The 16,720-nt window shown below is 45.0% G+C and overlaps 1 protein-coding gene across 1 annotated transcript in view; it reads right to left on the reverse strand.

Annotated features, from left to right (window-relative positions):
• Positions 1 to 10,315: 10,315 nt before the first annotated feature.
• myom3 (myomesin 3) overlaps positions 10,316 to 16,720 on the reverse strand; it is a 125,270-nt gene continuing 118,865 nt past the window's right edge. The window contains exon 36 of the mRNA XM_085962979.1: positions 10,316 to 12,514. Within this exon, the coding sequence (XP_085819105.1) occupies positions 12,260 to 12,514 (255 nt within the window). The 3' untranslated portion in view covers positions 10,316 to 12,259. The remainder of the gene's footprint in view (positions 12,515 to 16,720) is intronic.

The following is a 16,720-nucleotide window of genomic DNA, read 5'->3' on the forward strand; positions in this document are numbered from 1 at the left end:
TGCCAGAAGGTCCAAAACGCTCCACCACAAGCCCCTCTACATCCATGGGAGTGGCCCTCATCTCCATGGCAAAGGGTACACATCGACTTTGCTGGTCCATTTATGGACTCAATGTTCTTAATCGCGGTTGATGCACACTCCAAGTGGCCGGAGGTAATAAAGATGTCCTCCACCACCACGGAAAAAACCATCACAGTATTAAGGACCATATTTGCCAGGAATGGGCTGCCTGAACAGATCTGTTCTGATAATGGACCGCAATTTGTGTCCGAAGAATTCAGGAAGTTCTTAAAAAACAATGGGGTTAAGCACTACACGTCCGCCCCATACCATCCCGCCACCAATGGATTGGCTGAAAGGTTTGTCCAGACCTTCAAGAAGGCCATAAAGGCCATGGGTAGTGAAGACATAAAACTTCAGCATAAGGGAGATAACTTCTTGTTTGCATACAGGAATGCAACACATATGAATCCGGCCTCGGGTGACTGTCTGTGTGGAGTTTGCACATTCTCCCCGTGTTTGCGTGGGTTTCCTCCGGGTGCTCCGGTTTCCTCCCACAGTCCAAAGATGTGCGAGTTAGGTTGATTGGCTATGATAAATTGACCCTTAGTGTTAGGGTGATTAAATACATGTGGTTACGGGGATAGGGTGGGATATGTGTTGGTGTAGGGGTTACGGGGATCGGGTGGGATATGTGTCGGTGCAGGCTCGATGGGCCGAAATGGCCTCTATCTGCACTGTGGGGTTTCTGTGATTCTGTGATTCTGTGATATGGTTACAAACCAAATTCCCGCCATGATGTTCTTCAATAGAAGACTAAGATGCCGGCTGGATTTGATCAAGCCAAACATCAGAAGGGACGTGGAGAACCGGCAATTTCAAGGCATGAATGAAAGGCCAACTAGAACCTTCCAGATAGGTCAACAAGTTTTGGCCCGGGACTACCGCACCGAGAAATGGCAGCCTGGAACTATTTGCACACGACTAGGACCGCTGATGTATACCGTGGACATTGGAGAAAGCATAATAAGGTGCCATGCTGACCAGATCATAGAGTCATCCGAAAAGGGACAATCTACACCACAACTCTATACGCCTAATGATGAAGTAGAGATACCCATAGTATCTACCTCCGATCCGGTGATACTGGAACCAGATGAACCTGACACTGGCATTCAAGCCGAATCAGCCTTGCCAAAAGAACCTACTACACCACCAGAAACTACTACACCACCGAGGCGTTATCCGGACCGAGTCAGGAAGCCTCCAAAGAGACTGACTTATAATTGATTAACTACAGCAATGTGTAGATTATTGTTCTTGTAACATGTAATTAATGATTACTTAAAATATTATGTACTGGTTGGCTAAAAGGGGAGGAATTGTAGTGTATGTGCCTTTAAGAGCCCCCTGTGTACTGTAATGCCGGTAATGGCCACTCGGGCTATATAAGCCTGTATATTGTGTTGTATCAGTTAATTCACCTCCAGACTTTGTTCAGTAAACACCTGTGAAACCAACTCCTGCCTTCAGTGTCTCTATTAACACACGGATACAACAAGGATGACTTGCTTCCACATTAAAAATGAGTTCTCAGGTGACTGATGAGTCCAGTGTGGGGCCTACAGTCTCTGTCACAGGTGGGGCAGACGGTGGTTGAAGGGGCGGGTGGGTGGGGTGCTTGGGTTGACGTGAGCTCCTTGCGCTGCCTGCGCTTGGCTTCCGCTTGCTCCCGGCGAAGAGGCTCGAGGTGTTCGGCGCCTTCCCTGTGTGTTATCGTAATAAAATGGATGGCAAGTGTGTTATTGCAGCAATTAGAAGAGTTGAGAGCCCGGTTGTTTAGTTTACGTAGTTATTCTGTTGGCATTTGTATGTACCTTTGATGTACCAGGATTTATTGATAGTATGCATGGAATGTAGTGATCAAAGCGGAAAATTAGTATAAGAAATGTAAGGGAACACTGTTTAGTAGCTGACACTGGAATCAGATAGTGTGTGTCTCAGCAGCTTGTGCTCACACTGGTTTTGTGTAGTATGACAAGACTTGTGCACTCATACTGGTCATGGATAGTATGAGGTTTCAATAAAGAACTGATCCTGCATTACTACAACTGAGTGTGTGTGTAATCTGATGTTTAAAGCAACAAAATGAAAACTAACAAGAAAGCAGTCCAACACTAATATTTTATAATACATATATATATATTTTCCAGTGTTGATTTGCATTGAATAACTTTGTCACTTTATAACATATCACCACATTGTTTCAAATTTGGATGTACTTGGGTTCAGAGGTGTCAGTCGTTTCCTTAAGCAGTCTGGTTGCCTGTTTCTGGCACAGCCTTGTATCTGCTAGTGTGGTTGTGGGACCCAAGGGCCAATACCTCTCCTCCATTGTGCAGCCGAGTGGGACCGCCCTCGTCCATTTCGACTCTTACCCATCCAGTTGCAGACAAAGAATCTCCTGCACTATTACCTCCGGAGTCCCCCAAGGAGCTATCCTTGCACCCCACCTATTTCTCACCTACATCTCTTATGTACATGCCGCCCCTCAGCGGCCTCATCCGAAGACGTCAGGTTGCACATGTACGCCGTGATACTCAACTTTACTTCACCACCACACCTCCACTGCCTCTGTGTTGTCAGACTGCAACCAGTCCTAGATGAGCAGCAATCTCCTCCAATTAAACATTGGGGAGACCAAAGTCATTGTCTTCGGTCCCCATCACAAACTCCACTCCCCTGCCACTGATTCCATCCCTCTTCCTGGCCAGTGACAGCTACTGAACCAGACTGTTCACAACCTGGACATCCTATCTGACCATGAGCTGAGCTTCCCACCACATAACCTCTCCATCACAAAGAATGTCTGCTTCCACCTCTGTAACATGGCCCATCTCCATACCTTGCCGCAGCTTATCTCCTGCTGTAACCCTCATACATGCCTTTGTTACTTCTAGATTCAACTATTCCAAAGCTCTCCTGGTCAGCCTCCCGTCCTCTACCCGCCGTAAATTTGAGCTCATCCAAAACTCGACTGCCCATATTCTAACTGCACGAAGTCCCACTTGCCCACCACCCCTGTGCTCGCTGACCTACATTGACTCCCAGTCCACCAACACCTCAATTTTAAAATTCCCATCCTCGTGTTCATATCCCTCCATGGCCTCACCTCACCCTATCTCTGTAAACTCCTCCAGCCCTACAACCCTCCAAGAACTCTGCGTTCCTCCAACACTGGTCCCTTGCACCCCCCCCCCCCGCCACTCCTTTAGTCCCACCATTGGTGGCTATGCCTTCAGCTGCCTAGGCCCTAAGCTCTGGAATTCCCCCCCTAAATCCCTCCGCCTTCACCTCTCTCTCCCCCGCTTTAAGGTCCTTCTTAAAACCTCCCTCTTTGATTAAACTTTGGTCACCCATCCTAATATCTCCTGCTTTGACTCTGCATCAATTTATATTTGATTACGCTCCAGTGAAGCGCCTTGGAATGTTTTCCTATGTTAAAGGTGCGATATCAATGCAAATTGTTGTATTGTAATGTATTTTTGACTTGAACATAATAAACATGAATGGTTTCAACAATAAGGCACACATCAAATAAATCTTTGAAAGTTCTGTGCATATTTTTATTGGTGAGTATTTGATGTAGTGCAATGTAGTGTCTCAGTGGTTTAGACTGTATTTTTTTAAATATTCGTTCATGGGATGTGGGCGTCGCTAGCAAGGCCAGCATTTATTGCCCATCCCTAATTGCCCTTGAGAAGGTGGTGGTGAGCCACCGTCTTGAACCGCTGCAATCCGAGTGGTGAAGGTGCTCCCACAGTGCTGTTAGGGAGGGAGTTGCAGGATTTTGACCCAGCGACATTCTGTGCCCTTGCTACTCTCAGTGCTTCTTCCAAGTGATGTTCAACATGGTGGAGTACTGAGTCATCAGCTGAGGGAGGGTGGTAGGTGGTAATCAGCAGGAGGTTTCCTTGCCCATGCTTGACCTGCAGCCATGAGACTTCATGGGGTCCGGAATCAATGTTGAGGACTCCCAGGGCCACTCCTTCCCGACTGTATACCACTGTGCCGCCACCCCTGGTGGGTCTGTCCTGCAGATTTGAATCTACTGTGTAAGAAAACTAGTAACGAAAATGAAGGTTTTTTTTTGCAGCTGTATTATTTGTTATGTATACAGGAAACTTCGCAATATCCGGCACCAACGGGACTGGTGTGATGTCGATCTATGAAAACTTCCGGACAGACCAGCGCTAATGTTGAAGGATACGGAGGTTTTCATCTCCGTATCTGACAACAAACACTGTTGCTTAGCAACAGCTTGTAAGCAGTCGGCCCGTACCTTGGAAGCGTCTCTGTAGCTTAGCAACAGCTTCAGAGAGGCTTTCCAGAGACTGACTGTTTAAAAAATTGCTAGGAGAAGAAAAAAAAAGAAAAAAAACCTAACAAAACGGCTGCTGATTTCTGCCGTTAGATCGAGGTTTCTGGCCATACAACCTCCGGATAAACCAAAGTTTCCTGTATAAGGCATTTCTTCCAAAGAATAATTTTTTGATGTTAACTATTTAATTTTTTTAAATGGATAGTAGAGAAAGTGGGATTTAACAATTAGGTTACTTAACATTTAAGTTAATATCTTGTATTTCCTAATTAAGTTTGCAGGTTAAAGTAAAAGGTGATTTACCTGGTACTGAAGCCAAGTTTAAGTAAATGGTGTGCTATGAAGGTCTCTGTTTGCTTAATCTAATCTGCACTCTGGGTGAATAACCTTATGAATCAAAATCTTACTGGTTAAATACAAAATGTTGAAAGAAATGGGGTCACCTTCCCCATCTGCTCTCTCGGGTGGATGCAAAAGATCCCACAGCACTATTTCGAAGAAGAGCAGGGGAGTTATCCCCAGTGTCTTGGGGCCAATATTTATCCCTCAATCAGATTATGTGGTCATTATCACATTGCTCTCTGTGGGAGCTTGCTGTGTGCAAATTGGCTGCCGCGTTTCCTACATTACAACAGTGACTACACTTCAAACAGTACTTCATTGGCTGTTAAGCGCTTTGGGACGTCCTGAGGTCGTGAAAGGCGCTATAGGAATGCAAGTCTTTCTTGCAGCTGAAGATAGAGTCAGACAGTGAATGGTGAAAGCTACTGAACATAGATTTAACAGTGAAACCTTTACTAAACTTTTGCCTTTGGTCTTTTCCTCATTTAATTTCATCTGCTTTTACCTCATCTGTGACATCTTATTCTTTCCATTGTCCTGGACTGTCACCAACAGAACAAGCAGACACAATCCATGTCCTCTTTCCCATCTCTCTAACAGCCAGCCAGAGACATCACCTTTACTTTGGAAAGCTGTTTGAGTGTCAGATGGATTCAGTGCAATACTGTGGACAAACAGATCCTCGATCTACGCAAGTCCATTGTCCTTCCATTCCTTACTCTAATCCCCTTCTTTCTTACCAGCTTACTCCCGATAATTGTCCGGTATTGGCGTTCTGCCAGAAGCTTTGAGTATTCAGGGCATTGTCCTGAAGTACCTTGATATTGCATTAAATATGTTGCAAATCAGAAAACTTTAGCATTGTAACTGAGAACACATACGGCATCCTTGGTTGAGAACCAAAAGTTGATTGACCTGATCAAGTGTTGCTTGGCATTAAAACCCTTTCAGTGAACGTTAGGCCTAGCTGTTCGCATTCCAAGTCTGCTCCACTCAAGCTTGTTAATTTACGACTACATTTTCCACTCAACAAATCGCCTTTTGTAAATTTTAAGTCTAATATATTCAGCTACACAACGCTGCCTTTTAGTGCGAGGCTCTGATGTAGTGCTCATTTGAAGCATTCGAGCATTTGAATCTTTATAGCCTGTCATGACCATTGGATTAAAGGTTTAGGAATGCGTCTGGCTGATATGGCTGAAATTTATTGGTCTGACCTTCTGAAAGGCTTGGCTAGTCAGCCAGTGCAGATCTCCAGTAATGTTAGACTCATATTATTGTAGATTTATGAAACATGCCACATTAAATAACTGGGGGAAGAAACTAAATAAATGTTATTCCTAAAATAGAATTGTGGGGCAGGATCTTCCAAAATTCAATAGACTCTGGAACAGTTCCCATGGATTGGAGGGTAGCTAATGTAACCCCACTATTCAAAAAAGGTGGTAGAGAGAAAATGGGGAATTATAGACCGGTAAGCCTGACATTGGTAGTGGGGAAAATGCTAGAGTCCATTATAAAAGATGTAATAGCAGAGCACTTGGAAAACAGTGACAGGATCGGACAAAGTCAACATGGATTTACAAAAGGTAAATCGTGCTTGACTAATCTACTGGAATTTTTTGAGGATGTAACTAGTAGAATAGATAAGGGAGAACCAGTGGATGTGGTGTATTTGGACATTCAGAAGGCTTTCGATAAGGTCCCGCATAAGAGATTAGCGTGTAAAGTTAAGGCAATTGGGATTGGGGGCAAGGTACTGACTTGGATAGAGAACTGGTTGGCAGACAGGAAGCAAAGAGTTGGAATAAATGGGTCTTTTTCCGAGTGGCAGGCAGTGACTAGTGGGGTACCGCAGGGATCGGTCCTAGGACCCCAGCTATTCACAATATATATAAATGATGATCTAGACGAGGGAACTAGATGTAATATCTCCAAGTTTGCAGATGACACAAAGCTGGGTGGGCGTGTGTGCTGTGAGGTGGATGCCGAGAAACTCCAGTATGATTTGGACAGGTTGGGTGATTGGGCAGAAGCATGGCAGATGCAGTATAATGTGGATAAATGCGAGGTTATCCACTTTGGTGGCATAAACAGGAAGGCAGATTATTATCTGAACGGCAATAGATTGGGAGACGGGGAAGTGCAACGAGACCTGGGTGTCCTTGTGCACCAGTCGCTGAAGGTAAGCATGCAGGTGCAGCAGGCGGTTAAGAAGGCAAATGGTATGTTGGCCTTCGTAGCGAGAGGGTTTGAGTACAGGAACAAGGATGTCTTGCTGCAGTTATACGGGGCCTTGGTGAGACCACATCTTGAGTATTGTGTGCAGTTTTGGTCACCTTATCTGAGGAAGGATGTTCTTGCCATGGAGGGAGTGCAGCGAAGATTCACCAGACTGATACCTGGGATGGCAGGAATGACGTATGAGGAGAGGTTGGGTCGATTGGGCTTATACTCGCTGGAGTTTAGAAGAATGAGAGGGGATCTCATTGAAACTTATAAAATTCTAACAGGACTAGACAGACTAGATGCAGGAAGGATGTTCCTGATGGCCGGGGAGTCCAGAACCAGGGGTCACAGTCTAAGGATAAGGGGTAAGCCATTTAGGACAGAGATGAGGAGGAATTACTTCACCCAGAGAGTGGTGAACCTGTGGAATTCTCTACCACAGAAGGCAGTGGAGGCCAATTCATTAAATATATTCAAGAAGGAGTTAGATAGATTTCTTAAGGCAAAAGGGATCAAGGCATATGGGGAGAAGGCAGGGACAGGGTACTGAATTTGGATGATCAGCCATGATCTCATTGAATGGCGGAGCAGGCTCGAGGGGCCGAATGGCCTACTCCTGCTCCTATCTTCTATGTTTCTATGATTTTCATTCAGGAGTCGGGTTAGAGGCGGGACTACAACTTTCGGGGTTGTAGTCCTGCCTCCATCGAGATGCGTCCAACCCACGTGATTTTAACTTGACTGACCTTGTTGAGCCCGCCCAGTGGGCTCAGCAGGCCAATTAACGGCCACCCGGCAACAGATGACGTCACAGACTGAAATTTCATCTGTCAAGAGATTTTGACAGATGAAATATCAGCGTTTCACAGCTGTTTGAAGCTGTCAAACAGTCAGTCTTACTTCTAACCTGTGTCCTTCTCCACAGACTCAGTTAGAAATCTCTCCTGCACAGGAAGCTGCAGGCTGTCACTTTTGACAGTTCGCAGCCATTCTGCTTTCTGTGCCGGTGAGATGAGGGACTCCCGGGACCTAAAGGAAGGAAGGCTGAAAAGGTAAGAAAAGGTAATTTACACTTATTTAATCACTTCAGACATACCAAACACACTTACCTTTGCACTCATGCACACATCACTCATCTGAACACCGACATCTCGACCCCTCCAAGTCTTTCAACCCGACGGCCCGCCTCCTCTAAGTTGGCGTGGTTTGGAGCCGTCGGGAATCCCACACTTCAACCTTCAAAATAGGGATTCGGCTAAAAACTGCCTGCTAACTACCTGTATTATTGGTCCCAGTGCGGGCCGGGTACCCGCCTCCTTTGAAACTGGCATGGAGGCAGGTTTGGGTGCAGGATGGGGTCGGGACCCCTGATTTCGGGATTTTAACTCCCCGCACGCCTCCAATCCCGACTCCACGGCCCAATGAAAATCCTGCCCGTAGTGTTTTACCCAATCATGGATTAAAATATTCTTTTACAGTGCGGGTTGAATAAACATTCTTAAGTACAGAGTTAAGGTAATAAAGACAAAAAGTCCTTCTTAATCTGAGTGTACCTCAGCATTGTTTAACATAATTTAAGTGACTGATCTGCTTTTCCATTAATGTCCTTGTGAGTTGAATCAGAGTTTACTGGTGCTAACAAAGGAGACAGATTAGCCTTGATTTTAACACCACCCTCCGCCCCTCCCCCCGCCCAGCGAGAATGGTGTGTAGGAGGGGTTAAGATGAGGCCGTGTCGATTTACGTCGCTCCGTTCTCGCTCGCTGCCATTTCAGCTTTGCCGACTTTCAACTTGGCAGAGGCTCCTGCTACTGGCGGGCAGGTATTTTTAAAAATTCGTTCACAGGATGTGGGCGTCGCTGGCAAGGTCAGCATTTATTGCCCGTCCCTAGTTGCCCTCGAGAAGGTGGTGGTGAGCTGCCTTCTTGAACCGCTGCAGTCCGTGTGGTGAAGGTGCTCACACAGTGCTGTTAGGGAGGGAGTTCCAGGATTTTGACCCAGCGACGATGAAGGATCGGCGATATACTTCCAAGTCAAGATGATGTGTGACTTGGAGGGGAACTTGGAGGTGGTGGTGTTCCCATGCGCCTGCTGCCTTTGTCCTTCTAGGCGGTAAAAGTCGCGGGTTAGGGAGGTGCGGTCAAAGAAGCCTTGGCAAGTTGCTGCAGTGCACCTTGTAGTCATTTATCGTCGAAGGTGCTACAGCATGATTTTAATATTGAGTCAGGAAGAGACCTGCACTGTCTGGAACCCGATAGCCTAACCACTGGCCAGAAGAGACCAGGGTAAGTTTTCAGAACTCCTTGTGGGCCCAGAGGAGCAGGCGTGCTGCCCCAGGCCCCGCATGGAGTTATTGGGCCTCCCCAGGACCAGCTTCCCCCCCTCCCGATCACCTTTGCAGTACCCCCACCGGCCCCCTCCCCAGATCCCCTCTGCAGCACCCCCATCACAATCGCGCCCCCCGGACCCTTCCCCCTACTGACTGCAGGGGTCCGTTACCTTGGATGGCCGACTGCGGCCTCCTGACGCCAAATTCCCGCTCCTGCCCACCGGCCAGGTAGTGAATCTGGCCAGGCTTGGGTGGGACATAGAAACATAGAAGCAGGAGTCGGCCATTAGGCCCCTCGAGCTCGCTCCGCCATTTAATGAGATCATGGCTGATCATCCAAATTCAGTACCCTGTCCCTGCCTTCTCCCCATATCCCTTGATCCCTTTAGCCTTAAGAAATATATCTAACTCCTTCTTGAATATATTTAATTAATTGGCCTCAACTGCCTTGTGTGGTAGAGAATTCCATAGGTTCACCACTCTCTGGGTGAAGAAATTCCTCCTCATCTCAATCCTAAATGGCTTACCCCTTATCTTTAGACTGTGACCCCTGGTTCTGGACTCCCCCGCCATCGGGAACACCCTTCCTGCATCTAGTCTGTCTAGTCCTGTTAGAATTTTATAAGTTTCAATGAGATCCCCTCTCATTTTTCTAAACTCCAGCGATTATAAGCCTAATCGACCCAATCTCTCCTCATACGTCGACATTTATGTAAGTGAGGCCTGGCTGTTAAGATTGGCCTCACCTCCACATCCCTGGAATCCCCGGGGGGAGGCGGGGGGGGAGGGGCGTGGGGGGTGCGTGCGCTTTGGGGCTCCTGCACGCAGTTCCCGTCCCCCCCTTATAATCAGGGCCAACAATAGCCAATGAAAGCAATTCTATTCCAAAATATCTAGTAAATTACAGATATGGTTCATCGATCTTCAATGCCAATAATATTGTACAGCTAAGTCCAAAAACATTCTGTAAACACCTCACAGGAGGGGTACTTAGCAAAACATAATTAATATCAGTAATTAACGGTGGAACAGAAATCATTTCCAACTTTATTACTATGATGTATAACAAATCAGCAACAATCCTATTTGAGTAATGACAAATTAAATCAATGTATTACAGGACCAACTGTTCATTCATAAAAGGAGTCAGGAGCAGAAGTGCGGAGTGCTGGAATTGGGGTGCAAGACCACTATTTGATTATATCCCTAATTGTACAACATCCATAAATTGTCCCACTAACATGTTGCGTGGGTTTGGCCACTTCCAGCTGGTTGAAGGTGGGCATCTATTCAGAATAGTTGTCGAGGCAAAGCTCTACCGTTCAAAATCTGTACAAAAATGAGGCTGTGACTGCCTTTAACCTCTCTGCCAAGAAACTGGGTTTATGCAGTACTTAACAGAGCACGGCGCTCTGAATGTTTTAATGCTGTTTGCAATTTGAAGATTTCTAATACTTTCATGATGTTTTTGTGTGAATTTTTGTGCTCATCAAGGCGCAGGATGTTTGCACTGGGGAATGGAACACTTTCAGCATTTAGCATTCCAAGATCATGTGCAGCATGGTTAGATGCAGAGTACAGTTTCCTCCATTCTGCCCCAACAGTGTGCCTCAGCAACCCCCCCACCCCCAGTTCTGAGGAACACCGCGCACTGCACTAGTATAATCTTTTTCCATTCCCTACACCTGTGTTGGCTGTGTCCTCCTCGCTGAGCGGGATTGATAATTAATACCAAACACGGGACCACATTGTATTGCGGGTCCATGCGCACGAGGAACTGGATTGAGACTGTTCAAACTTATTTCCCATAGAATCCTAACAACCAGCAGACAAAGGAAACTTTCCTCCCATTTGTCTGGGCTGGTTTTTAATCTAGGTCCCAGCGAGAAAGTTTAGTGTCTAACCCACCATGCCAATAATTGTAATATTTTTTAAAGAATGTAGCGCATCTGGTTAAAATAAATTTCCTACATTGGATGACATAAATGTATTTAATAAAAATTAATTGGTTTAATAAAAGCAACCAGTTAATGTAAGCTTAGGCAGGGAGCCTGGGCAAGCGTTCAAATTTGAAGAGCATTACAACAAAGCTCAGTTATGTCCTTATTTGACACCGACACATATCTTTCCCAGCAGGGATTACTGAACTGCAACCAAGAGCAAGAACTGTGGCCCATTTCCAACTCCTGAGATCAGGAACACAGCTCAATTATAGCTCTATGCTGCGGTTGCTCCCTTGCCTGCAATATTGCCCCTCCACCATCACTTCACTTTCACAGCAACATATGCGGGTGGAGCGAGGACAAATTGATGGGAGGAAAATCCAGTGGGTTCTGTAAGAGGCATGTGATCCTTCCCATCAGATTTTCTTGTCTGCGCTTTGGCCAAGTGATTCTTAATTCCCAAGCTGTAAAATCTACCCAATATAGTTTGGAGATCTACCCCGTATAGTGGAGGGGGAGGGCAGATAAGAACATATGAATTGTTAGCAACAAGAAAATGCCATTAGGCTCAAAAATCCCTTTTAGATATGTCTCAACCCCCAATTTGTTGCATTCTCACCAAATCTCTCAGTGTCTTCTCTCTTCAGAAGTGTATCCAATTGTCTCTTTGAACACACTTCAGTTGATTTCTCTAGTAACATATTCCAAATGTCTGTTACTCTATGGGTGAAAAAGTTCTGCCCAAGTCGCTATGTTTACTCCTAATTTCCTAGCTTTTCCTAATGTTGACTCCTGTCACCTTCTGAAACATTTTGATTTCCATTACTTCCTCAAAATGATTACTATCTCACTCAAAGGCCTAGCTGTAATTTCTATGTTGCCTTTATAATTAAACCGCTAACAGCACCCCAAACTATAATGTCGTTCGCTGGAACCCAGGACGTTTCACAACAAAAGTAGGTGAACCTTTTATCCTCAATGTGACTTTGTTACAGATCCTGAAACGGAGGGCTTTTCATTGACAGATGCAGACTGTTATTTTTCTTTTGACTCTTCTCCATGTTTATACACACCAACTGTGACATTAGCTGTTTCAGAACCATATTTGTTCTTCACAAACACACTGTATTTTCCAGAGTCTTGAGAAGTGACCTGTTCGATGGTGAAGGTAACAGTCGTCTTTTCAACAGCGACCTGATAGTGTCCACCAGAGACTAGTTCTCTATCATTTTTCAACCAGAATACTTCTGGAATGGGATCTCCAGCAATGGTGCAAGACAAGCACAGGGTCTGTTGAAGACAACAAAATATTAATTTTACTTTTTGGTAGTCTGGAGCACAAAGGCATTATCAAATAATTCAGCTGCATATTGTTTTTTTAGTGGCAGGGAAGACCTTGGGACTATTTCAGTCATCATCCTGGTTAAGACTTTGTCACACCCCAGTTGCTACTTGTGTTCTTTATCTGCCACATGTGAACTAGAATCAATCATGAATCAAGGATTTCACCAAAAAACAAATCCCAGTTGAAAAAAGGTTTTGCTTTCTCCTTCCTTTTTGCTCTTTTACCTTTCTCTCCCTCTCACTCTCGCTTTATTCATAAGTTCTCTTCATCTGTTTTGGCTGCTATGCCAAAGAAATTGGACATTAGGGCAGGGCTTTCCATTGGCATTACTCTGATACCCCAATGTATCTCCAAAGTAGTGTGGTGGGGTATTCTTTCCTCTGTCATGTTAGTGCAATTATATAATTAGGACCACACCTGGTCTCCGTATCTAAGAAAGGGTATACTTGCCTTAGAGGGAGTGCAACAACGGTTTACTAGACTGATTCCTGGGATGAGAAGATTTTTTTTTATATTCACTAATTGCCTGTGAGTGACTCACTAGGGCATTTCAGAGGACAGTTAAGAGTCAACCACGTTGCTGTGGGTCTGGGGTCACATATAGGCCAGACCGGGTAAGGACAGCAGATTTCCTTCCCTAAAGGACATTAGTGAACCAGATGGGCTTCTACAACAATCTGGTAGTTTCATGGTCACCATTACTGATACTAGCTTTTTATTCCGGATTTATTTAATTGAATTTAAATTCCCCAGCTGCCGTGGTGGGATATGAATTATTATCACCGGATTATTAGTCCAGGCCTACTGGATTACTAGTCCAGTAACATTACCACTATGCTACTATTCCCTGGTGGAGTAGACTAGGCCTATATTCTCTGGAGTTTAGAAGAATGAGAGGTGATCTCATTGAAACATACAAAATTCTTACAGGGCCTGACGGGGTAGATGAAGGGAGGATGTTTCCCCTGGCTGGGGAGTCTAGAACCAGGGGTCATAATCTCAGAATAAGGGGTCGGCCATTTAGGACTGCGATGAGGAGAAATTTCTTCACTCAGAGAGTGGTGAATCTTTGGAATTCTCTACCCCAGAGGGCTGTGGAGGCTCAGTCGTTGAGTATATTCAAGACAGAGATCGATAGATTTTTGGATACTATGGGAATCAAGGGATATGGGGATAGTGCGGGAAGGTGGAGTTGAGGTCGAACGTCAGCCATGATCTTATTGAATGGCGGAGCAGACTCAAAGGGACGAATGGCCGACTCCTGCTCCTAATTCTTATGTTCTTATATTATGTTACATAGAAATCAAAACACGGAGATAGGCCATTCGGCGTTGATGTTTATCCTCCACATGAGCAGTATTCCTAATCCCATGTTCCTGCCCTGTTCCCATATCCCTTTATTTCCCCTTTCTGTCAACCATCTTTCGAACCTATTCTTAAATGTTGACAGTGCCTCTGCTTCAGTTACCAACTCCAATAATGCGTTCCAGAACCTCACAACGCTCTGTGTAAAAAGCTCCCCCTGTTCTGTCCAAGTCTGTTACATTTAATTTTGTATTCGCGCCCCCTCGTTCTGGACCTCTCAATCACTGGAAGCAATATGTTTCTATCTCCTCTATAGCATCTCTTCATAATTTTAAACACCTCTAACAATATAGCAGGCAGCATCCTATTGAATCTGCACTGCATCCTCTCTATTGCCTCAACATTCTTCTTATAGTGTGGAGCCAAAAACTGCACACGTTCCACCATCTTACCAATATCCCCTCGCAGCTTCCTTTGGTCCTCTGCATTATTTATTATGCCTCCTATTTTAGTATTTTCTGCAAATTTGAACACCTCTCGCCCTATATCCAAATCATTGAACAAAAGCAGCCCAGAACAGAACACTGTGGGACCCACTTCCAATTATTCTGAGCAACTTCCCTTAACTCCTAATCTTAGTTTCTTCCTTTCTAACCAGTTTTTAATCCAAATTGCTACACCACCCCTCCACCCCACAGCCCTACACCATAATTCCATACACCTTAATCTTTTCCAATAGTCTCCTGTGTGGTACCTTGTCAAAGGCTTTCTGAAAGTCCATGTACACCACCTCCATTACATTATCCGCCATCTAGCATATCTGCCCCTCCTCAAAGAACTCTACCAGGTTTGTCAAGCGTGATCTTCCTTTATGAAACCTGTGTTGGCTGCTTTTAATAATTTTCTCTTCAAATAGATGTTTAGTAACTTCATATTTAATTACTGATTCCAAATTTTTCCTACCATAGATGTTAAACTAATTGTCCTGTAGTTGCCCGAGATTTTCCACTGGAAGTGACGAGGGACTTACAATGTGTCTGCCTAAATATAGGTGAGCAGATTGTAATGGCATGTGACGGCAATCTGCCATCTGACAACAATAAGAGCCAGGAACACCCATCTCTGGCATCCAGGGTTTTTATGGTGGCGACGTGATTTAAACAATTGAAGCGCCTTTGCAGTTGATTGCAGGGTGCTAGATTGCATAGGTTAAAGCATTATTTAAAAACAAATGTAAATTTTGGGGGGGGATTTTGGGGCAGTCCTGAGGCTGTAGGTTTACCAGAATGATACCCGGACTTCAAGGGTTAAGTTCCAAGGTGAGATTACACAAACTAGGGATGTACTGTATTCCCTAGAATTTAGAAGGTTAAGGGTGAGCTGATCGAAGTTTTCAGGATATTAAGGGGAACGGATAGGGTCGATAGAGAGAAACTATTTCCGCTGGTTGGGGAGTCTAGAACTAGGGGGCAGAGTCTAAAAATTAGAGCCAGACCTTTCAGGAGTGAAATTAGGAAACACTTCTACACACAAAGGGTGGTAGAAGTTTGGAACTCTCTTCCGCAAACGGCAATTGACGTTAGATCAATTATTAGTTTTAAATCGGAGATTGCTAACTTTTTGTTAACCAAAGGTATTGAGGGATATGGGCCAAAGGCGGGTATATGGAGTTAGGTCGCAGATCAGCCATGATCTCATTGAGTGGCGGAACAGGCTCGAGGGGCTGAATGGCCTCCTCCTGTTCCTATGTTCTTATGTTCCTATGCTACTGGCCAGGCTGTACTGTGGCTATTCTTTACACGGCCCACCTTAAACATGCAAAATAGTCCGGCCCTGCTAAGATGTGCCCTGATTACAGTAAAATGGAAAATCCAGGCATTAAACTGCAGGCAAATAGGATGCAGAAACACACTAGGCAATTTGTAGCAATCACTACGTAGATCAGCAGACTGCCAGTGAAATTAGATACCTGAATCGGGCATGAACATTATCCACACAAGCCCTGAGATTTCTCCATTCCAGTCAATCTGGGCAAGTGAGGGAGGATTCTGGAATAGGACCAGGTTACACTTTATTTTCATTTTGCCAAATTCTGCTGGAAGTGGGAGTGGAAACTTTTTGCAGGGGCCCTCTTCTCTGTGAATGTCATCGAAAGAGGTGGGACTGGTGGGGTGATGTCATCGACTGGGATTTCCACTAATTCCACCTCCCTCCCCCCAATGTTATTTCCATAGGATTACATCAGATATATGGCACAGAAACAGGCCATTCGGCCCAACCAGTCCATGCCGGTGTTTATGCTCCACTCGAGCCTCCTCCCGTCTTTCCTCATCTAAATCTATCAGCATAACCCTCTATTCCCTTCTCCCTCATATGCTTGTCTAGCCTCCCCTTAAATGCATCTATACTATTCACCTCAACCACTCCCTGTGGTAGCGAGTTACACATTCTCACCACTCTCTGGGTAAAGAAGTTTCTTCTGAATTCCCCATTTGATTTCTTGGTGACTATCTTATATTGACGGCCTCTAGTTATGCTCTTCCCCACAAGTGGAAACACTCTCTCTGTATCCACTCTATCAAAACCTTTCATAATTTTAAAGACCTCTATTAGGTCACCCCTCAGCCTTCTTTTTTCAAGAGAAAAGAGACCCAGCCTGTTCATCCTTTCCTGATATGTATACCCTCGCATTTCTGGTATCATTAGGCAGGTGGAAAAGTAGGTTAGGACCCAACCCTGGCAGCATTGGGACCAGTTGTGATTTCGGAGTGACTGACTGCCATTGGGAAAGTGGCAGATTTGATTTTGTTGCTTTTAACAAATAATTGTTGAAAATCTTTGGTTGA

This window comes from Somniosus microcephalus, chromosome 20 (genome assembly GCF_052327205.1).
Source record: "Somniosus microcephalus isolate GS21.2 chromosome 20, FLI_Smic_1.0, whole genome shotgun sequence".
NCBI classification, from domain to species: Eukaryota; Metazoa; Chordata; class Chondrichthyes; order Squaliformes; family Somniosidae; genus Somniosus; species Somniosus microcephalus.